This window comes from Leptopilina heterotoma, unplaced genomic scaffold, assembly GCF_015476425.1.
Source record: "Leptopilina heterotoma isolate Lh14 unplaced genomic scaffold, ASM1547642v1 Lhet_162, whole genome shotgun sequence".
In the NCBI taxonomy this organism is placed as follows: domain Eukaryota; kingdom Metazoa; phylum Arthropoda; class Insecta; order Hymenoptera; family Figitidae; genus Leptopilina; species Leptopilina heterotoma.
Genome location: NW_025110878.1, coordinates 241,427 through 266,457, shown reverse-complemented (window position 1 = coordinate 266,457; position 25,031 = coordinate 241,427). Strand labels below are relative to the sequence as shown.

Below are 25,031 nucleotides of genomic sequence, written 5' to 3'. Positions count from 1 at the left end.
TCCAGGCCCCAATTTAACATTGGCTTATATGGGAGATCGCAGAAAATAATTTCTTTCTCTAAAATTGAAATAAAAATCATGATAACCAAGTGTGATTTGGATAAAGTAATGATTTTCACAACACATACGTATTTAAAACTAAGTTATAAATTTCCCAAAGTTTAAAAATTACAAAATACCAGTTCTAGCAGACGAAATTCTCTTCTGCTAGTTCTGCTAGAACTGGTATTTTTTTAATTTTTAAACTTTGGGAAATTTATAACTTAGTTTTAAATACGTATGTATTGTGAAAATTTTTACTTTATCCAAATCACATTTGGTTATCATGATTTTTACTTCAATTTTAGAGAAAGAAATTATTTTCTGCAATCTCCCATATAAGCCAATGTTACATTGGGGCCTGGGAGATAATCGCTCTACTTTCTGCGACTATACCGACAGAGGTGACGTCACATTAGACATCTCTATTCATTATATTATTATATTAATTTGAATTAAACCGCGAATTTTAGTGCTGCCTCTATCGAGAGAGGAGCGTATCATACACATACGACACAAGTTTGTTACGAGCCGAGTTAAGGCGCACTCACAGCTAGTAGGCAGCAATACAAATTTGAATTTACTGTCTCTTTCACTCTAATTGACTTTCTCTCTTACTCCAATTACTGCCTGCGCAGGCAGGCAGAGCTGTGAGTGCTCCATTACCTTTTATTACGCAACTCTAACAATGGCATTTGATTGGCCGGATTCTCATTAGTTTAATCCTTTAAAAAGGAAGCGGGAAGGTTTAAAATAATAAAACGTTGAATTCCGGTACAACGGAAGGGAAACCCGTTCGAAAGAAGAATAATTATTTGTTCTCCTTTCGAAGGTAAAACCCTAAAAATTTTGTATCTCAAAAGATACAAACTGACTGAAGATCAAGCTTTCAAGCCAGAGTCAAGATTAGAACTAAAGTTGAAGTGAAGTCTAGCGAAGACGTTCTCCGCTGAAGTTCAAATTTATAGAATTGGGCATGCGTCAGTTAGACGCACACACACACACAAAATACACTGTACGTCATATAATAATGACACTCACACATTTAAGAAGTATCATCTCACAACATACAACATACTGTATTCTAAATAATAATAATTAATAACAATAATTATTAATAATATAATTAATTTTTTTTAGAAAACGGCACTTGAGATATTTTTTACATTACTTCGAAGGATTAGGTTTTATGACCTAAGAAACTCAATATCCAATTTCTATTTTAACTTTACTAGATTTACGACATTTCTAAGAAATGTTTTTCGTTCGTAATATAAACACAACAAGTTTGGAATTTATTTAAGTGTGACAATTCTTCTAACAAAGAATTTCCTGTTTTCATCTCAGAGATTTTCGCTTTAACCCGTGGGAAATATTATTTAGAACTACCAAATTGTTTATATTTATTTATTTATAAACTATTAAAATTTAGCGCTTTTATATCGCAATTCGATATATCGAAAATGTTCGAGCGAGATAATAGTCGCTCGTCACAAGTTCTGTGACGTATGTGTGTAATACCCTCCTCTCCCGATAGAGACAGTACTGAATGCGCGGTTTAATTCAAACAAATTAAAGAAATTAATTTACAAATAAAATAATTAATATCATTGGCAAGCAACCCATGTTGCTTGCCAATGATATTGGAAAATCGACTTGCAAATCGACTAAAATATTTCTCATGATAAAATCTTAAGCGAAAAAGAATTGTAAAGATGAATACAATAAGTATGTAGTAGAGAAGACGAAACTTAATCCTTAGCAATAAATATTAAGGGATTTTTATTTAGTACATAAGCCTAAAATAATATACTGGTTTCAGTTATTTGTCACGATTGGAAATTCCTATTTTTATAGTTTTATTTGCTTGTTTAGGAAACTCGAGAAATTCGCTCATCTGTTACCATAAAACCATGGAGTAGTATAAGGAGACCGAACGCCCGTGATGAATCCGCGTCAAACGTGGCCGCATTTTTCATAACAGTAAGGCTGCGGTTACACCTCTGCAGGCAGCCTGCCTGCAGGTTGTCATGGTAACGTACAAGAGTAAGAGAGTCAGTGACTTCAAACTTCTCCCTTACTCTCGTTGCTCCTGCCTGCGCAGGCAGGCAGCCTGCAGAGGTGTAACCGCAGCCTAATTCGCCCTAGCAAACGGGGATCGCTGTGCGATCACTGGAATTTTTTGTTTTTTTTTGTATTTTGTTAAAAAACCGCATTAACATAACTTAAAATGATGGTTTAACTTATGACATTTGTATAAGTAACTATTGTTAATGTTTGTATATAAAAGAAATTACCAAATTAAGTGAATTAATATTAAAAAACTAAAAAAATGAAAAATAATCACTGATATATATATACTACTGGATAGTGAATAAGCGACTTCCGGTTGAAACAAATTGAAGGTTCTGAACTGGCGGCCAGTTTCTCAGACATGCGCGTTTTACAGTTGTTTGATTCTGTTTACATGTGCGTCATTTGTTAGTGATTATGTTCTTTTTCCATGTTTGTTTTTGTAAATAATGTCTTTAAACGATAATTATATATTATTATAATATTATAATGGTGATAAAGTGTGTATATTGTGGAGAAGCGCAAGTAGCAGATTAAAAACATAGGTTATGTTGACAAGTACGAAAATTTTTTATTTTATTGAAATATGATGTAAGGTATTTAATTATTATTTAAAGAATTATATATTTAATTTTTACCAGGTTTCCATTAAATGATGTTGAATTGTTGGAAAAATGGATTAAAAATATGAAATTAGGGACACATTTCAAACCTGGCAAGTGGTCAAGATTATGTTCGGATCATTTTGAGGAAACGTGTTTCTCTAAAGATACTAATCGCAGTTTAATACCAAAAAGCGTTCCTACAAAATTTGGAAGTTATAAATCCTGTTGCATTTTTTGTCATGCAATAAAAGGAGCCACTAAAGGTAGATCTTTCCGCAAGTAAGTGTATTCGTAGTTTTCATATGTATATACTTCATATATTTTAGTATTAAAATCAGTTGAAAACAAGTAAATCAGCTGGCAAATAAAGCTGTGACAGCTGTGGGTATAAATTAAATATTTTAAAAAATACTATCCTTTTCTCCAGCGAGTATAAATGAAATAATATATTAAAAGTAAATATTCTTTTCATTTTAACAGATTTCCTTTCGATAATGCAGAATTGTTACAAAAGTGGTTATCTGCATTGGATGTAAAAGATGTTGTTGTAACAAAAAAGAGTCTTTTGTGCAGTGACCATTTCGAAGCAAAATGCTTCAGAAAAACAGGGAAAAATGCATCTGTCTTAACTCTTAAGTCTGATGCCGTACCAAGTTTAATTGCAAGAAGTGAAGGTAAAGTTTCATTAAGTTGTTATATTATAATAAATAATACTGTATATAATATTTATTTATTTCGTTACATACACGGGCATCAAACATTTTAAAATAGCTCAGATTTCTGAATTTAAGTATATGGAAAATGTTTTACAGATGTTGAAAGGCATAACATTCCTAAAAATTTAAACGAAAATGATATTTTACATAAAAAAAGAGAAGCATCGCCGGATAACTTACAAATTTCAAAGTTAGTAAGATCTGAAAATGTTGTAAACACAGTATTTCTTGTGTCTGAAAGAGATGAAACGCTAAATAAGATTCAAAAACAGCTAAGTAAGATTGTTAATTTAAAAAAAAATTTTAATTGTATTATAAAAATGACATGTTTTATGAATTTTTTTAGGTTCGAACAGCACATTACTGCCAAAAAATTCCGAAGCACTGTCAGTACCCAGTTTTTTAATTGAAGATAATGGTAACGAGTTTAACATAATCAGTGTTTACTAAGATGTTGTTAGTATTGAAAAAAGCTATATATTAATCAAACATTTCTTTCAAAGGTTGTAACATTAATTCACTACTTCCGAGTTCGGCTTCTGGAGCGAAACCACAAGAAACGGCAACACCAGGAACTCCTATCGCGGAACGATGCCGACGAATATATAAAGATCACCATTATGAGACTACTCCGAGGTCATTACGAAAAAAATTGAAGAAGAACCAAACTATTATCTCCACTCTGAGAAACGATTCCCGTATTCAAAAACAGAAAATTATACGTTTGGAGAAACGTATTACATCTTTAACTCACTTGGTACGTGAAATTCGAAAAGAAAGATTAGTTCCACAATCTGGACTGCAATGTTTGGAAACAATTGCCGAAAATGATGTGTGTGAGTTATTGCAAAGATTTTTTGCAAATTCGAAAAGTACTCGTGTAAGTAGAAAAAAATATCCTCCAGCTCTTAGAACTTTTGCACTTACTTTGCACTACTATTCTCCTAAAGCTTATCGTTTTGTTAGAGAGAAATTTTTTAAAGCTCTGCCAGATCCGTCTACCATAAGATCATGGTATTCCTCAATTGACGGCGAACCTGGCTTTACATCCGAAAGCTTTGATGCTTTAAAACGAAAAGTAGAGGAAGCGGAAAATGTAAACAAAAAAGTATTAGTTAGTTTCATGTTAGATGGAATATCTATTAAAAAAGGCTTTCAGAGAACTCGTGATGGAAAAATTAGGGGTTATGTAGATTTTGGATCGAATATTTCAATTTCTGAAACCTTACCTGCAGCAACAGATGCACATGTTATGATGGTTGTAGCTTTGAATGATTCTTGGAAAATACCAATCGGTTATTTCCTGATTAATGGTATTAATTCTGAAACAAATAGTTCTTTAATTACAGAAGCTTTGATTCGCCTTCATAACATTGGAGTTGAAGTTGTGTCTGTAACACTAGATGGTCCAGAAGAACACTTTGCTACTATGAGAGCTCTAGGTGCAACATTTTCTATGCCTAATCATAAACCTTACTTTTCTCATCCATGCGAAAACCGAAATGTATTTGTAGTTTTTGATACATGTCACATGTGTAAATTAATGCGAAATTGTTTTGGGGATAAGAAGGTTTTCAGAGATAGTTATGGACGTTATATAGAGTGGAAATTCATTGTAAAGTTGGTAAATTTGCAAGAAAAGGAAGGGTTAAGAGGTGGCAATAAACTAAGACTGATTCATATTAATTATTGGAAGATGAAAATGAAAGTAGCTATAGCCGCTCAAACTCTTAGTAGCAGTGTGGCTGACTGCATAGAGTTTTGTGACAATGTTTTGAATTTAAGACAGTTTAAAGGGTCTGAAGCTACAGTTCAATTTTTAAGATGCGTTGACAGAGTTTTCGATTTCCTAAACTCCAGAAATCCTTTGGGAAAGGGTTATAAAGCTCCTTTGAAAGTGATTAACGAAAACTTTTGGCGAACTCAAATTTTAGAAGACATTGATTATTTGAAAGATATAACAGATATTGAAGGTAAACCAATGATTTTTACTCGAAGATACGTTCCTTTCGTAGGGCTTATCACAGCAGTTGAATCTGTTATACATATATTCGATCTATATGTAAAACCAGATGACGCTGCATTGAAATATCTATTAACTTACAAATTAAGCCAAGACCATTTAGAACTTTTTTTTTTGTGCAATTAGAAGTTGTGGAGGTTGGAATCCGAATCCTACTGCTCGAGAGTTTGTTTCCGCTTATAAAAGACTGCTTATACAGCATGAAGTCCAAGCAGTAAATGGAAACTGTGAAAGCATGGATGCCACTACAATTTTGACAGTTCCTTCTACTCGAAAATTAATGTTGGATAGTTATAATTCAGAGGTTTATGACCGTTTTGTAAATCTTCAAGTTGCGAAAAAGTATGGACTACTTGAAAACAATGAAACAGATGATTGGGAAACTGACTTTTTTCAAGAATTTCAAAACTACACTTCTGTTCAACATATATCACAATTCTCGAGATCTTGTGTTGCTTATATCGCTGGTTGGGTAGTTAAGAATCTACTTGACATGAAAAAACCAAAAATTTTATGCACAGAATGTGGTTTTGCACTTTTAGAACCACTTGATGCAATCAATGAATTGGCAGATAATCTTCTCATTAAAATTAAGTCACGTGGTGGTTTAATATTTCCAAGTGAATCTGTGATTCAGATTTGTTTAAAAACAGAACAGTTATTTAGGAACACATTAATTCAATTAGAGGGTTTCGTTCCCCCAGAGAAAAATTATCCATCACTTCTTTGTTCTAAAGTTTTGTCAGATTTACTTCAACCACCTTGTTTATTATTCCCAGATCTTGACAGTCATATTTGTGAGGAAAGCAATGATGCTACAAATCATATTTATTATTTAATCAAAGCAGTTTGTAAAACATTTATTGAAATTCGAATGTATGCTGCTACTATGAATGCCACAGAACTAATTCGAGGTCCAAAAATACGAAATCATTTAACCAGGCAAATCATTTGGGCACGCCAATAAAATGAAACTCCTAACTTTGAAATAACTAATTTTATTTTAGAGAAAAATGTATAATTGTAGTCTGTGATTGTTTTCAATCTGAATCTTTTTGCACAGTTTCATTTTTTTGCTTTCATCTCTTTTTAATTTTACTAGAGATTTTATTGCATACTTTCATTTTTTTGTTTTTATCTCTTGTCGTTAATTTTACTAGAGAAAATTAGAACTAACGCGACCAAAACACAACCAAAAAACTAGTATGTAAGTCTTGGTTACTTATTTAATTTTATTTCAAACGTTTGTATATAGACTTTCTGTTTGCATTTTTATTATTATTCTAAATTTTAATAGAGGTAATTTACTGCACACAACTAAAAATCTAGTATGTAAGTCTTGGTTACTGGTTTGATTTTATTGTAAACATTTGTATATAGTCTTTCTGTTTACCTTATTAATATTTTTATTTTTTTTCTAAATTTTACTAGAGGTGATTTATAGCATGCAACCAAAAAACTAGTATTTAAGTCTTGGTTATTGGTTTCATTTCATTGTAAGCGTTGGTGTATGAGTAGACTTTCTGCCTGAATTTTAGTTACCCTACTAAAAATAAAATCAGGAATCGTCATGAATGGTCAGAATTTCTGAACATTCCTGAACAGTCTCACCACTTCTGACATTTTCGAACGTTTCTCACCATTCCTAACCAAATACTTTCCAAGCTCCTCCCACTTTACTCCCACCATTTTCGAAGCTGTGACCATTTCTGAAATTCCTGACCATTTCTGAAATTCTTGACTATTTCTGAAATGTGTGAACACATAACCTATAAAAATTTTGGTACATCTTTCTAATTTTGGTAAAGTCTCATGAAAATTTATATATACATATAAAATCTTTCAAATTTATTTTTTACATTTCAGAATACATTATTCTATTATAAAAATTGTTCTTGTAACTTAACAAAAGTTCTCATTTTTCAAATTGGTATAATTATTGAATTAATTATACAGCAAAAGTAGGTAAATAAATCAAAACATTCGGACCATTCTTTTAACATTATTTAATATATTTATTTAATGTATATTTATAATATATTAATTTAATATATGTATATTTACTTGTAATTATTTAATATAGTTAATTAATAATAAATTTTGTTTCATAATATTAGTAATTTACTATACCAGTCAGTACTTATTATGAGAAGTATTTGCATTATAATTGAAATACAGTTATATTTAAATTATTATTAATCATTAATAGAATAATTTCTTACTATAATGATTATTAATAATTTAAATTTTAAATTTATAAAAATTTCAATATTGCATTAATAATTCATTATTATTATAAATTATAATGTTAAATTAAATTAATATTAACTACTAAATTCATTTTAAATGCAGATATAATAATAATTATTATTAATCTGTATTCGTATTATAGTTTATGAAACATTCCAAATTGTAAAGTTAAGACTTAATTTATTATTGATTCAATTAATAATGTTAATTTTTATTAATTCACATAACCTATTATGACTAAATTAAAATATAATTAATTAATAAAAATTATTTAACAGTTTATTCTGATTTATTGATAATATTGGTAATTGAATTTTACTATTTTACAGTTGCTCTTTATATAGACAGTTGAATCCAGAAATATGTAAGTCGGTTCGGTAGTCGCAGTCGTTAGGGCAGTTAGTTTAGGCACTAGGTTAGGTCATGCGTCGGGGTTCGATCCCCGTAGGGTCCAAATTTTAATTTAATTCCGGGAATTAGTTTCAAGTTGTTCCGTATGTAAACAAACTGATATTAATTAATAAAATATATTTTTTTAAATTAATTTGTTGCAACTTTTTGCATATTGTTTAAATAAATAAAACAGAAGTGGCTTAAAAATATGGTCAAAAATGAGATACAAATGGTCTCAAATAGTCACCAATTATGGGCGGGGTCAACAAAGAGGAGGGGATAGTAGCAAACTTGTGACCATTTTAAACTTCCTCCTGATCAGTTGTGATAGATTTCTGACGAGATCCATCCAGAATCGTAAGAAAACTGGATTAAAGTGGTCAGGCGGCCTGACCATTTGTCTGACCATTCCTGATTTTATTTTTAGTAGGGTATTAAGATTTTAAATCTTATTGGAAATAATTTATTTACAGCGTGGGCAAATAAGGTGATAAATCGTACTGAATTAATAATTTAAAATATTTTATTGTAAGAATTTTTGTATTTTATGTTATACGTATTGTTTCTAAAACGCGACTAAAAAAGCAGCGAGGCTTGACATATTTTTTATTTTATTGCATGTGTTAATAGTTTCCTTGTTTCAATTTTATCTATTGTTCTTAATTTCAATGGAGATAATTTATGCCCCATTAAAAAGATTAATAAAGAAAGCTAAAAAGGCTAATAATTTTTATTTTATTGTAAACCATTGTCTATTCTTGTGAAATTTATTTTAGGCTTGTTATTTTGTTCTGGTCTATGTTTTACTGATTAATGTTTTGTAAGATTATTACAATAAATAATATTTCTATTTTCGGAATTAATTTAAATTTACTCTTTCATTGAAAATGAGTTTCTAAGTACCAGAAAAAATTTGTAATAAAAAAGAATGTTCAAAAAAATTTTATTTTTACGTAATTTTTCAGGAGTTAGTTAATAATGTTTTTATTTTACAGTTGCAACAATATTTACAAGAGGAGAAATTTACGGCCACTCTAATTGAGAAAAGAAACCTATTGGAAAAAAATGTTGCTTGCAATAATGGATGAAAAAATCATGTCACTGAATTCTACCTTTAAAAACTTATGGAAATTTTTATCGAATGCAAAATGATTATCTCGATGAATTTGTAATAATTTTTATATATATTTATACAAAGTAGAATATTCACCTTAGTTTAATTTTTTTACAAATTTAAAGAAATCTCATTTTGAAATTTAAATTATACAAATTTACAAATTTCCTACATGAAAAATTATTCATAGAGGAACCTGTGAAATCAATGGTCTTTAAATTGTAAAAATTCCTCATAAATTTTGTAGCAATTTTTTTAATTGTACATATTGACAATACTACAAATTATTTTAATTACTTAATTCTATACCTATATTTTATAACAAGATGTAGGTATTTATTTATGTGTAATAAATGTGAATTTTAAATAAATACAATTGAAAATTCAGTTTCTTTAGGGCTATATTACTTAAAATTTTAAATAAAATCTTTAATTTTCTTATTAATCATTTTTTTAAATAAAATTATTTTTAGAAAAACGTTTTAAAATAAACAATTTTTATACTTTCAAAAATTCTTTTAAAAAAAAGTTTTCTTAAACTTTTTCTATTGACTTCACAAAAGATTTATTGTCTTTTATATATTAAAATTATAATTAAACATTTTGATATTTTTAAATTCATCCGCCAGAAAGTGAGAAACTGACCGCCAATGGCGGTCAACTTCCGGGCTTCTATCGTCACAAGATTGAAAAGGCCGAGACAGGGGTATACACTATCCAGTAGTATATATATATCAGTGAAAATAATAGACTGGCGATGATACGGTGATGAGCAGTGATTTACAAAAAAATTACAAAATAACAAAGTTTATCGCTGAAAAACATTACGATTAAAAGTAAATGTTTTATACTTATGCTCAAGAAAAGCCAAATGACAATTTATATTATTTTCTTTGTAAAAATAATGTAAATTGTGAAATGGGTCAGGATTATGGAAATATATGTATCAAAAACATAAAGGAACTGTCAGTGGGAAAGTAGAAATCGTAGAAATAGATAGCAGCGCCAAAACGTGCAAAGATTTCATTAAAAATTTAAAGCAAGGTTATTTTTCATAAATACTTATGAAAACGTGGTAAATAAGGAAAAAATTAATTTACATTTGGAAAATAATGTAAAAATATTTATTATGTCTATTAATAAAACTAATTAAACAATAAAAATTCTAATTAAGTTAAATGCCCAACAGTAAATTATTAAAATAATATCTACTTTACCAACAACTTTTTCTATTTCAACATTAGCCAGCATTAGAAAGAAACTAGAAAAAATCAAAAGTCCCTAACGACAGATTTCCCTGCAAGACGTTTGACGCAATTTGCTATAGTGTGTGCTGCTGCTGTTTACAATCATGACAGCAAGGATAACAGAGAAATAAAATTTTTCTATTAAAGTTCCTTTTTTTAAAAATTAAATATTCTCACCTTTTTTCCAGTGCACACAACAAATAAAAAAAATGCGTTTATTAAAAAGGAAGAGTGTAAATCTTATTTTTATCAGACAATAGTCTCTTTTTTCTCTTTACAGGTTAAGACAAAATGTTATGTCTTTTAAAAATTAAATATTATCCTTTTTAAAAATTAAAAATTCTCAGTATTTTTAAAATTGACAAAAATAGGAGATTAAATCTTACTTTTATTGGATACGCAAACGAATTAAAAAATAAATGTTTTTATAAATAAAAATTTAAATCACATATTCACACATTTATTCGATAAAAGTATTTATTTTGTTTTTATTCTCATCATTTTTTTCAATTGACAGAACGTATACGGTATAAAAAAATTTGATTTGAAAATAGGAGTCTTATTTTCATTTGGACAAAAATCTTTATTTTCTTTTTAAAGATTGAAACTAAATTTAACGTATTTAAAAATTGATTATTTTCACCTTTTTTTCTAGTGTACACAACAAATAAAAAAATTTATTGGATTCTGTAAATAGGAGGAGTTTAAATCATACACTTATTTAACAGAAGTCTTCTGTTTCTCTTTAGAGGTTGACACAAAGCGTTATTTTTTTATTTGCTAAAAGTCTCCTTTTTTCTTTAGAGGTTATTATGATAAAACATAAGTTTTAAAAATTAAATATTCTCACAATTTTTCTCAACGGACACAACGAATAAAAAAATTGCTTTTTTGTAAATAGCAGGAGGTAAAAATATTTAATTTTTAAAAAATAAAAAAAATATTCTTTCAACCCTTAAAGAAAAATAGATGTTTTGGACCAACAAAACTATGATTCAAACTCCTCCTACAACACGGAGAGAGAATATATATTAAATTTTGTAAAAATATTTTCAAATTGGGGAAAAAGTGCGACAAAGCGAAATTTTGATATCAAAAAATACTAAACTTTAAAAAAACTTATATGAAATTTAGTAAAGTTATATTAGAATTTAATTAATATTCTTGATATTTGATATAATTATACTAAATTTCACATAAGTTTTTTTAAAGTTTAGTATTTTTTGATATCAAAATTTCGCTTTGTCGCACTTTTTCCCCAATTTGAAAATATTTTTACAAAATTTAATATATGAGGCATTCCATTTCAAAACGACCCCCTTCGTAAACAATTGCCAATGTGTAAGACAATTTTTAAATGAATATTTCTTCCATTCTGTAGAACCAAATTACTTTTTATATTAGTGATTTCGAAAGTAGAATTTCTGAACTTTCTGATAATAAAAAAATATATTTTTTTAATAATTTAATTTAAATAGAAAATTGAGTTTGAAAGTTAAACTTTGAAAAATCTCAAAACACGTTACCTCCGATTTTAATAAAATTCATATTAAACGAAAGCTTGAATATTCTTCTTTTTATTTATCAAACGATAATAATGGACATTTGAGTGGATTTTGAGAAAATAATTAAATTTCACAAACATTTCGAAGGTTATTATGCATAAATTGGGAAAAACAAATGCCGCCCTATACTTAATAAATGGTTTTCTCATATATAACCTTCGAAATGTTTGTGAAATTTAATTATTTTCTCAAAATCCACTGAAATGTCCATTATTATCGTTTGATAAATAAAAAGAAGAATATTCAAGCTTTCGTTTGATATGAATTTTATTAAAATCGGAGGTAACGTGTTTTGAGATTTTTCAAAGTTTAACTTTTAAACTCAATTTTCTATTTAAATTAAATTATATAAAAAATATATTTTTTTATTATCAGAAAGTTCAGAAATTCTACTTTCGAAATCACTAATATAAAAAGTAATTTGGTTCTACAGAATGGAAGAAATATTCATTTAAAAATAGTCTTACATTGGCAATTGTTTACGAAGGGGGTCGTTTTGAAATGGAATGCCTCATATATTCTCTCTCCGTGAAGAAGAAAGATTTCTATTAACCAATAAAAATAAAATTCAAGCTCCTGAAAGAAAGCAATTTTTTTATTCGTTGCTTCAGTTGAACAAAATGAAGAAAAGTTTTAATTTAAAAAAAATAAAACATATTCTCCTAACTCTAAAAAAAAATGGGTGTTATAGATAAATTAAATAAGGTTTAAACTCCTCCTAAGTAGAAAGTTCTCTGGGGCTGTTTTCGGCGATCACCCAGTGTTAACACCGAGTTAATCCTGATTGGATGGTTCCAACAGAATGTTAATAAATATTATTAATGATTGGGCTTTCGTGAACTCGGTGTTAATACCGGGTGAACGCCGAAAACAACCTGGATTTGCCCGATGTTTAATTGCGGGCCATACATGCAAACCATCCAAGTTTTGTAACCGTCAGCAGACTTTTTCCCGACTTTTAAAATTTTTATCAGATCATTTATTCATATATTTCTTTTTATCATTGCATGAACTTGTTTGTTTAAATAAACCCGAATTTTCCAAAAATTTCAATTTAATGATTCTTTGACTCGGTAGCAATTATTTTCTTTTGATAATTGTTTACGTTAATATTAGAAGCTATTTAAAAAAGATTCTAATAGGATCCAAGTCGGGAAAAACAGTGATTTTGAATTTTCGGTCACGAATATTCCCAAAACTCAGAATTTCAAATAAATTGTTAATTCCTCGATTTGGAAGCAATTTTTTTGAATAATTATTTATTTTAAGCAAAGTCCTTAAAAAAATTCCAAGAGGTTCAAGTCGACGAAAGGAGTGATTTTGATTTTTTTGTCACGGATTTTCCAAAAACCTCAAAATTTCAACTAAATTAATAATTCCTCGTATCGGAAACAATTTTTTTCTTTTTATAATTGTTTATTTTCTTATCAGAAGACGTTCGAAAAAGATTCCAAGAGGATTTAAGGCGGGGAAAGCAGTGATTTTGAAATTTTCTGTCGTAGATCTTCCAAAAATCCTGGAATTTTATTTAAAAAATCAAAATCACTGCTTTCCTCGACTTGGATCCACTTTAAATTTTTGAAAATGACTTCTGACTTAAAAATCAATCAGTAGCAAAAGAAAAAAATTTGCTTTCGAGACGAGAAATTATTAAGTTGAATTTTTTTTGATTTTTGGAAAAAATGTAACAAAAAATTCAAAATAATTACTTCCTTCCCCGCATTGGAAAAAAATTTCTTTTGTGTTAACAATTAATTTTTTAGTAGTGCAGTTGTTACAAATGGAATGTCTCAGAAACAGTTAATTATAGAGATAAAGCTCCAAAGGGGAAAATGTTTAGTTTCTATGTACGAACTTGTTGCAATATGTTTAAAAATTATATGCAAGCTTTACAAGTATAAAAGGATTCGTTTGAAATGTAAAATATTTGTCAAAAATGTAATCACGCTTAGGTCAGAATAATGTGCTAGTTGATTAAATAACTTAACTTTAAAATTATTTTTTCATTGTGGTATTACTATTATTTTAAAGATGAGCCAACTGTAGTTGGCTAACCATTTTTAATTTGCTAGTTAGCTTAATCATTGACACAAAAATAATATCTTTCGATGATTTAATAAAATGAAAAATACCTTACAGAAGTCATTTGGGAAGAATTTTATATATGGGCTATATCAGTGCCGTAACTAGAGATTTTAAGCATTGGTATATAATTTTAATATTTTCTATGTAATGAAACATTTTACAGTGAGTTCTCGCGAGTCGTTCAATTCTCGAAAATTTTCAAGATCATAAAACTCACGAGTCGTTCAACGCATAAGCCACGCCTCCAAGGCGATTTCAGGGATGTGTGAAACATATTTATCGCCCCGAAAGACACAATATTCAATGACTTTGGTCCGTTTAAATTACACAGTACTGAGCACCGACTCGTGAATCGGACACTGATCAGCTGTTGAACGACTGGCGAGTTTGAACGACTCGTGAGTTGAACGACTCGCGAGAACTCACTGTAGATGATTTTTTAATTATTTTAACTTTTTAGTAATTTAATTTGCAACGTTGACAATTAATAAACAAATTGATTACTTTAATTAAATTTTTAAATATTTTTATTAATTTATTATAAATTATTATAAATATTTATTAATTAATTTTATTATTTAATATGATTAATTGATTATTAATTAATAATAATAAATTCAATAAATTTTTAATTAATAGAAAATTATAATTAAACTAAAATGGAATTTAAAAAAATTAATTTTTAACTAATTTTATTATTTTTATATTCATTACATATAAATGATTGTAAATATTTATTAATTCATTTTATTAATTAATATTAATAATTTAATTTATTAATTATTAATATTATTAATTAATTTTATTAATTGATTAATTTTATTAATAATTATTAATATTTTTTATTATTAGTTAATTTTATTAATTAATATTATTAATTTATAATAATAAATTAATTAAATTTTTAATTAATAACAAATTAAAATGAAAAGTTTTAAAATATTGGAAAGAATAAGAACAAATTTATCTCTATAGCAAATAATCAGTCATATTGCAGTGTCATCGACACGACAAACTTAGAACTATAATTTCTAGGAGTACTTTAAAGTAACATTAAAAAAACTAGACAGAAGTTATGTCTAGCAAATATCAAATTCAACTTGAATCTTTGACGAAGAGCGTTGGTAAGTAACTTTACAGTTATTTACCAGTCCGCCTAGAATCAGCGTCCGCGACAAAAACTGTCCAGTAACTTGAACAATCGAGTGGCTCCATTCCAGGCGGAAAAGTCGGACGAATGCCGGTTGGAGAGTTCTACTAATTAAAAAGGGGAAAAGTCGTCCATGAAAACTACTAAAAATTAGTCAAATTTTACTATTTCTTAGTAGAATTCTACTAATTCAGATTTAGAGAGTACAAGATTTGATCCAACTGCCGGATCAAAATTTATACCGCATCGCAACCGGCGTTGTACTGGCATTCGTCCGTCTAACGACCTGAGCGGTACAGGATTTGATCCGACCGCCGGATCAAAATTTATACCAACTAGCAACCAGCGTTGTACTGGCATTCGTCCGTCTAACGACCCGAGCGGTACAGGCATTCTACCGACTGAGAACTATATAACTTATTTTATTATTAATATATTAATTTAATTTACTTACTTATTGATTTATTATAAATAAATTATAAGTAATATTAAATAAATTTGATTGGATTTATTTAATATTACTTATATGTTTATTTATTGATAATAAATCAATAAATAAGTGAATTTAAAATTATTAATTAATTAATTTATTAATAAGAATATGCTTAGAATATAGTAATTATTGTTACTAGTTTTCATATTAGTTTTATTTTTATATAGGATAATTTTTTTTATAAATTCGCTTTTGAAAATCTTACCACAAATATTTTTTAAAATCTGACAAGTTTTGCTATTTTTATTTTTTATAATAAAAATTAATAATAATAATAATAAATTTAATCCATCATGCTTTAAACATTTTTTGCATTATTAATTTTGAAAGAGCCTAAAGTACATTCACACTGTGATTCTATTGCAAAATGCGTCCGGCTCGGTGCAGGTTTCAGCCCGCCAAACACCCGGCGTTGTACTGGCATTCGTCCGTCTAGCAACCAGCGCGGGCCAAATTTTATTCTTTATTAAAAATTAAAATTTGCAAAATGTTTAATTAACTATGCAATGTGAATGTTAATTAATCCTTATTAATAAAATCAGACTTTTGTCTGTACATTGCATAAAATTCAAAATTTCTATTATATTCCTTCTTTTTACACTCTAAAGGCGCTCTCTCACCTCTACTGCCTGCCTGCCTGCACAGGCAGGCGCAATGAGAGTAAGGGAGAAAAAACATTTAATTTGAATTTTCTGACTCTCTTACTCTTATGTGTTACCATGACGACCTGCAGGCAGGCAGGCAGGCAGTAGAGCTGTGCGAGCGCCTTAACGAATGCGAGAATACTATAAAGAAAATTATGTGTGTATATGTGTGTGTGTGTGTGTATGTGTGTATGTATGTCCGCAAATTTTCGACCGCGTATCACGGAAAAACGGTTCGATCGTTTGAAGTGAAACTTGGCAGTCTTTTAGGCATCAGCCTAACTTAAAATCCTAGCGATAATAGATTAAAAAATATTAATATGGACGAAAGTTATGCCATTTTTTCAAAAATTCGAAAATTCGAAATTTTTAGTTTTTTCATATACTTTAGTGAATTGTACTTAAACTTGGTACATGATCCTCAAGTTTTGAACGTTCAAATGAACGAAATATTTTTTGTTGAAAATATTTTTATGAATTACTAATCACAAAAAAATTTACAAACTGAAATCTTACGTTTAGAAACTCAGTAATTAATTTTTTGGATAGAGACGCAAAATAATTGCAATAAAAATTTAATTTATTGAAGAAATAAATAAATTTCGTTCATTTGAACGTTCAGAACTTTAGGATCTTCTTGGTACAGGGTTAATTTTAGTGTTTCTTATTAAGATTTAATCGTCAAAATAATAAAATCTTGAATAACAAATAAAAAATGTTAGATTTAAATATTGAAAAATTAAAAAATTAAAAGTTTAAAAATTGAAATTTTTTTGTAATTAATTTTTATACGGTTGTATTTCTTAGGTCAACAATAAAAATTTGTTGTTGAAATCATAAGTTTACTTTCTTAAAAGAATTCTATTAGGTCAGAATATTAATAATATCCATATAATTAATATGAGACTTTTGTCAGTATATTGCACAGAATTCAAAATTGCTATTATATTATATTAATTAATGATCAAAAAATGAAAAACTCAAATTTCATTCTGATGACTAAATTCTAATAAAAAATACTAAAATTAACCCTATATCAAATTTAAGTAAAATTGATGACAATAATTATTTCAAAACATTAATTTTGAATTTTAAAAATTTTGAAAAATATATAGCACTATCTGTCGTACCCGTCTTCGACGGGTTTTAGTTTCTACCAATACATTTAACAATGTTTCTACCAATCTGGAAAATCAAAAATAGCCGGGAATTTAATTTCACCGGAAAATTAATAATTAGTAACCATTAGCTATTTCGGTAGTATAATTATACTATTTGAATAGTCTCCACCCTTTAGCAAAAAATCAAAAATTACCAAAAATTCGAGGAACCGAATTTATTAAAATTTAACATTTTTTTCTTCTCTTTTATATCATTAAGCTTCATTATTTTTGTGCTCTTCAAAAATACTTTACTTATTTAATAGTCTCCACCCTTTGGTAAAAAATCTAAAATTATGGAAAATTAGCAAAAATTCAAAAAACCGCATTTCTTAAAATTCAACATTTTTTCTTCTTTTTTATAGCTTTTGGCTTCATTATTTTTGGGCTCTTCAAAAATACTTTACCTAATTTGTTATATCCACCCTTTGGTAAAAAAAATCTAAAATTATGGAAAAATAGCAAAAATGCAAAAAACTGAATTCCTTAAAATTCAACATTTTTTCTTCTTTTTTATGTCATTTAGCTTTATTATTTTTGTGCTCTTCAAAAATACTTTACTTATTCAATAGTCTCCACCCTTCGGTAAAAAATCTAAAATTATGGAAAATTAGCAAAAATTCAAAAAACCGAATTTCTTAAAATTCAACATTTTTCCTTCTTTTTTATGGCATTTAGCTTCATTATTTTTGTTTAATGTAGCAAATTTCTTACTTTACATACTGATCTTTAAATAAAAAACTTTAATAACTTTTTCTGAAAAGCTTGCTTAAAGATTAAAAATCACTATTTTCTTAGAAAAAAGTTGATCTAAAAAAACGAAAAAAAATTTCAAAATACGTCTTTTTTAAAAATTTTATTGTAGAAATGGGTTGTATTTATCTAAAAAAGTTAGCTAAGGATAGTTTTACATTCATTTTACAAAAGATAGAAAATTTGCATTTTTTTGATTTTTCGAATTTTCTGGAAAAATGTCATAACTTTCGTTCAAGTTAATATTTTTTAATCGGATAAGGCTATGATTGTAAGTTACGTTAATACTTATAATAGACTGCCAAATTTCACTTTAATTGGTTGAACCGTTTTCAATTGATGCGCGAACAAAGTTTTGCATGCAGACAGACAGACAGAATTTTTTTTTACATTTTTAGAATTCTAATGTCTCAAAACGAAAAAATATATAAAAATTTTCAAGTTTGGAGCAATGTACAGATAGTAGTCTGATTTTATTAATACAGTGAGTTCTCGCGAGTCGTTCAACTCACGAGTCGTTCAAACTCGCCAGTCGTTCAACAGCTGATCAGTCTCCGATTCACGAGTCGTTTAATTTCTAGCATGCGCGCGCCGGTGCTCAGTGCTGTGTAATTTAAACGGACCAAAGTCATTGAAATTGTGTCTTTCGGGGCGATAAATATGTTTCACACATCCCTGAAATCGCCTTGGAGGCGTGACTTATGCGTTGAACGACTCGTGAGTTTTATGATCTTGAAAATTTTCGAGAATTGAACGACTCGCGAGAACTCACTGTATAGATAATGTTCGTTCACATTAATAACTTTTAGTTTACTATAGCTACACTGAAAGAAAGTTATATGATTCAAGTAATTATAATTATTTGAAAAATAATATCTTATTTAAAGAGTTTTTATTTCGATCTAATAAGAATTTATTTCGTTTAAATAATTTTATTTAGTTGAATCAAATAAATCTTAATTGGATTAATTAAATAAATACTTGACTCTAATAAATGAATTTATTTAACTAATGAGTTATTTTAAAACAAATTATTTATTTCACTCAGTTAATTGGATATTTGACATAAATAAAAATTATTTTAAATAAATAACTTATTTAAAAAGAGGAATTTATTTATTTCAACCAACTAATTGAATATTTGGTATAAATAAAAATTATTTGACACAATTCATTTTATGTTTTAAGTATAATAATTTATTTAATGCAAATAAAGTAGTTAATAAAAACAAATAAAATACATTTAGATAAAATAAGTCAGTGACTGGGTTTTGATCCCCGTAGGTTTCAAATTTTAATTTAATTGTAAGAATTTAATGATTATATTTCCAAGCATATGAGTCCTAAGAAGTATTTAGGCTAAATAATTATTTTATTAAATTTGACTATATAATTAGTACAGTTACTCGAGAGTAAAAAAAAATATTAATTAGAACGGGAGATATTCAATTTTTTCGAAAAATTAAAAAAATTGAAAATTTCTAAATTTTATATTTTTTCATGGATTGCTTCTAAATTTTCTATAGTTGAGTATTACATGTTATTTATTAACATTTTAGCATAATTTTGCAAAAAATACTACTTTATAACTAAAATGGAAATATAAAAATATTTTTAAAAAATCGAAAATTTCTAAATTTTACATTTTTTAATGGATAGCTTTTTAAACTTTATATAATTGAATATTACATGTTATTTAGTCACATTTTAGCATAATTTTTCAAAAATACTTTCTTATAACGAAGATGTAAGTATAAAAATGTTTTGAATATCAAAAAATTGATAAAATTATAATTGATACCAATTGCTATGAAGCTTAATTCAGTAGTATTTGTGGGCTCTCTGATTTAACTTTTAGAGATATTTTGATCAATGTAAAGACAAAAGTTAAGCACGGTGTTTATTTTGGTTTAAAACAATTTCCGGCTTTGTCCAAATTTTTCCAGGTTTATTCGACGGGATTTTTTAATAATACATTTAACAGGGTGTCTACCAACCAGGAAAGACGTAAAATATCAGGGAATTTAATGTAACCGAGAAAAACTGGATCTACTTGCTGTACAATTAGTTCAAATTAGACTGTACTATAACTCAAAAAACTGGAGGAAATTTTAGATTGATTTTAGTACATTATATTGATTGAAGTACTACAAATTGAGAAATATTGTTTTCTGCATTTGAATTAGTTAAAAATAACTAATTTGATAATAAAAAGTCGGTCACTGTTTCAAATAGTAATATTTTCCTAATGAAATAGACAATGGTAACTAATTATTATTTTTTCCCTGTCAAATCAAATTGCAGCCTATTTTCCGGTTTTCTAAGTTGGTAGTTTCACTGTTAAATGCATTATTAGAAACTACAACCCGTCGAAGACGGGTACGACAGCTAGTATTTAATATTTATTTCAAATTAATTACATTCATCTTTTTCTCTTTTTTAAAAACAGTTATAAAGTATAAATGAAACGCAGTAAGTTACAAATGTTTATTTTAGTTAATTTTGTATTGATTTCGAATATATAGTTATAAAATGAAGTGTTCAACTAATTATTTTTAAATAATAAAATAAAGATAAATATTAAAAACATTGAAGATTAAATAAAAATATAATAAAACTTTAAATTTATTTGCATAATATAAATAAAATGCAAAAATATTGAAAAATATTTAAGTAAAAATTATCATTTACTTTATATAAGTTGTTGTTTCCCGGCGGTATTGTATATTGGCGTTGTTTTGCTCTCATCCGCAAGCGAGCGAATAGCTTAGTGGTTAGCGTATTAGACTTCGGTGCGTAGATTAGGATAGGCTTGGGCTTCGTATCCCACTGCAAGCGTTTAGAATTTTAATGTGTAAAAAAAATGTAAAATGTGTAAAAAATGCTTCAAATGACCTATAAATAAATGTTAATTAACATGCACCATGCGTAGTTAATTAAATTTTTTTTTAATTTTATTTTCAATAGAGAATATAATTTGGCCCGCATCGCTTGCTAGGCGGACGAATTGTCATTCGAAACGCCAGTAGAAAGTCATGTTTCGGAACAAAATTTGGCCCGTCCTGGTTGCCAGACGGACGAATGCCGGTACAACGCCGGATGTTTGGCGGCATCAAATCTGTACCGAGCCAGGCGCGCAGCCACTACAATACATTGTCAGGTTCCAGTACAAAGTCTGCACCGCTCCGGTCGTCAGACGGACCCATGCCAGTACAGTCTTACCGACGTTTGTACTGGCGCGGTACCATGCCAGTGGGAAATTTCCGCCTGGGATGACAAATTTCTACTAGGGCTTATTGGAAATTTGATTCTGCATATTTTTTCTTCTATAAAAAAATTGATAACAGTTTAAACTATCCTTAAGACAACAAACTTTGTCAAGAAGTGAAATATTTTGTTTAAAAAAAGTTATTAATTTTTTTCATAAACAGTGTCAAAATTATTATTTATACAATGTTTATCTGAAAAATTTTTAGTAATCGAAAACTTCAAGTGAAGAAAATGTTTATTAAGGTATAATAAATATTTTTGCCAAGTAGTTTTACTCTAGGATTATCCGTTTACTAAATATTACCTATTAAGAAACTATTTTCTGACAAATGCGCGCGAGTCAGGAGTCTAGCGTATGTGTTAAGTTGTCAATGCTAAGTCTCAAGGTTGCGTAGCCGCGCGCGTTTTGACAGAAAATAGTTTTTTATATTTATTAAACGGTTAATTCTAGAGTAAAACTACTTGGCACAAGTATGTATTATACCTTAATGAACATTTTTTTCACTGGAAGTTTTTGATCACTAACAATTTTTCAGATAAACGAAGCCCTCGAACATTGTAAATAATAATTTTGCCACTGTGTATGAAACAAATTTTAAACTTTTTTTAAACAATAGTATATTGTGCAACAAGTACAGAAAGAAGCTGTTTTCCGACGAGTTTGCACGAAGTTGGAAAATCTTCTTTCGTACGTGTTGCACATAGTACTTTGTGCAAGACCTGTTTACTGAAAAAAGTAATTTTTATACTTTTCTAATCAATAAATATAGTTTTGTGTTGATTATAGTGTATATTATACTGTTTACAGAAAAGTGTGCAGGAAAGTACACTTTCCTGTACAGTGTGCGTAAAAGTAATCAAAACTGTGCAGGAAAGTACACTTTCCTGCACACTTTTGAATGTGCAGAAATTGACCACTTTGTGCTGCATTTATGTTAAAGAAAAGTATCTCTTTTCCAGCAGGTGTTGCACAAAATATTTTACTTTTGTCAAAGTTTGTTGTCTTAAGTATAGTTTAAACTATACTTCCTATAAATTTAAAAAAAAATATTCAAAACTTTATATTTTAGAGCGAGTTAAACTTAAAGTCAAAAATTCTATTAAAAATGTGTTTTCAAAACATCCAGTTTTTTTTTGCATGTTTCCCGAAAATGGTAAGAGTTACCAATTTTTTTTATAGAAGCAAAAATATGCGGAATCAAATTTCCAATAAGGAAATGATTTCAAAAATTTTTATGACCATCGATTTTTTCAACCATCAGAGGCCAACTCAAACGCCTGTGGAAATTTTATGCGTGGTTTTATTTTCGGACTGCTCAATTGTAGACGAGTGATTTTGTTGTGAAAACTGAAAAGCGGAGAGAATTCTTGGCGGCGATGGGCAGGGAGAAGGACAGGCGACGCGACGTTGAGTGTAGTATGTAGTGAGTCCTACATCGGATCAGTTCGGCAAAGCTCGGATCGTCTCGGCTGTAAAGCCTCGGCCTCGCTAGTCGCTGCGTTGACTCAGCACACGGAACGAAAAAAGGCTGGAATTAATAAAAAGGCTTTTTTATCCCACATGCACAAAAATGGCGCTTTTGGATAGCTGACGACAGGGAGTAAAAGTCACTCATTTGTTCAAACATATGAAAATGGCGTCCATTTTCTCCCAAGGGGCAAACATAACAGCTGATCCCATGCGTTATTTTTGCCCATGTACATATTTATCGCCCCGAAAGACACAATATTCAATGGCTTTGGTCCATTTAAATTACACAGTACTAAGCACCGGCGCGCGCATACTAGAAATTGAACGACTCATGAATCGGACACTGATCAGCTGTTGAACGACTAGCGAGAACTCACTGTAATAAAAAAAACTTAAAAACTAACTAACTTTAACTTTCTTGTTTCAACTCTCTATTAATAAAACAATTCGAGTACTCGAATGGATTCGAGCTTTTGACTTATACTAAAAAAACTATTAATAATTAGAAAATTTCGAATTTATTCGAATTACTGAATCAATAGAGTAAATAAATCTGTAATTTCAAAGTGTATTTCCATTTGCTAAATATAATATATGCATAAAGTGACCATATGAAAATATGTAGTGTCAATGCGGGACGCCCGCTTATTTATATCATTTAGTAAAAAAAAGGTCATTTGCCACAAGAAAAAAGGAACAGGGAATTCGTAGGAGTAAATTGGAGTGGAATTAAAACAGCTCGCGTCTTATAACATTTACATATTTATATTATGCTTATTTTGTAACATTAAATCACATATTTTTCTGACAATTGAATTTTTCTTAAAATATCACGAAGTCTATCTCTCTCACACTTTTACGCTACTGCGCTAACCTGTAGATGCAGGATATTCCCAGTAAAAAAAAGAAGTATTGACCCTATTGAAAACACCCACATGGGATCCTACATAGGATCTTACGTGGGTTCTTATACAAAAACCTGTATAAAATCCCAGGTCCCACGTAAGAATCCACATGGGATCCCATGTTAAAGCACATGTATATTTGGGACCATAGAGATAATATAAATAGAGTGGGGATGGTTTGCATGTATGCGTCCGCTTGATAGAAAGAGAAAGAAGATTTAGCACCAGTAGGTGTCTCTCTTGCGCTGGAGCTCATTGAAGGACAGATACTGGTGTTAAATCTTCTTTCTCCCTCCAACCCATTCTGTTTATGGCAGGACGCTTCCCCCACACGCTGCCGCCTATACCTTCCCCACTCTATTTATAATATCTCTATGTTTGGGACACGATTTGGAGTAGGAATTCATGTGGGAATTTAAGTTTGTGTGTCTACATAAAAATCCACATGGATTCCTATGTGAGAACACATATAGGATTCCATAAAGGATTCCATATGGGTTTTCATGTTACGTATAGAGAATTTTCAAAGCTTTCAAAATTATTTAATTAAAAATTAAATAATAAATTGTACTAGCATTTCAAATCATCAGTAAGAAAAAAAATTCGATAATTTGAAACACTTCTTCTGAGCTGTAAACTCTCAGTTATATAGTGTTCCACTGTAAAAACAAAGTCTTCCTTTAAGCCAGAAATTTGTCTTTTTTCAAGGTGTAAACGGAAGTAGACCATGTTGGCTGAATGTCAGTAATGATTAGAAGTTTAAAAAGAATACTCCCCAATTGATACAAGTAAGGTGTTAAATGAACTGAAATTCAACTGTAAGCTAGTAAGAAGGCTAAAATTCAGCCAAACCATCTAGCCAAATTTCAGCCTTCTTACAAGCTAACAGTTGAATTTCAGTTTATTTAACACCTTACTTGTATCAATTGGGGAGTCTTCCGTTTACACCTTGAAAAAAGACAAATTTCGAGCTTAAAGGCGGTGTCAAAGTCGATGCAATTTTTCCATTGAAGCTCAATGCAAAAATCCAATCGACTTTGACACCGCCTTAAAGAAAGACTTTGTTTTTACAGTG

General features: G+C 28.8%; 1 protein-coding gene across 3 annotated transcripts; it reads left to right on the top strand.

Annotated features, from left to right (window-relative positions):
* The first annotated feature begins 2,192 nt into the window (after positions 1-2,192).
* On the top strand, positions 2,193-9,514 carry LOC122498955. 3 transcript variants are annotated; one of them, XM_043606968.1, is made up of 7 exons: positions 2,193-2,670; positions 2,754-2,996; positions 3,198-3,391; positions 3,530-3,709; positions 3,780-3,851; positions 3,937-4,269; positions 9,095-9,514. In XM_043606968.1, exons 2-7 carry the CDS (start codon positions 2,800-2,802, stop codon positions 9,139-9,141), a joined length of 1,023 nt encoding a protein of 340 aa, XP_043462903.1. In that variant the 5' UTR covers positions 2,193-2,670; positions 2,754-2,799; the 3' UTR covers positions 9,142-9,514. The 3 variants fall into 3 exon arrangements, with proteins under 3 accessions (XP_043462903.1, XP_043462904.1, XP_043462902.1); XM_043606969.1 differs by having other exon boundaries at positions 2,195-2,670; positions 3,937-4,190; positions 9,095-9,513; XM_043606967.1 differs by having other exon boundaries at positions 2,196-2,670; positions 3,937-4,313; positions 9,095-9,512.
* The last annotated feature ends 15,517 nt before the right edge of the window (positions 9,515-25,031 follow it).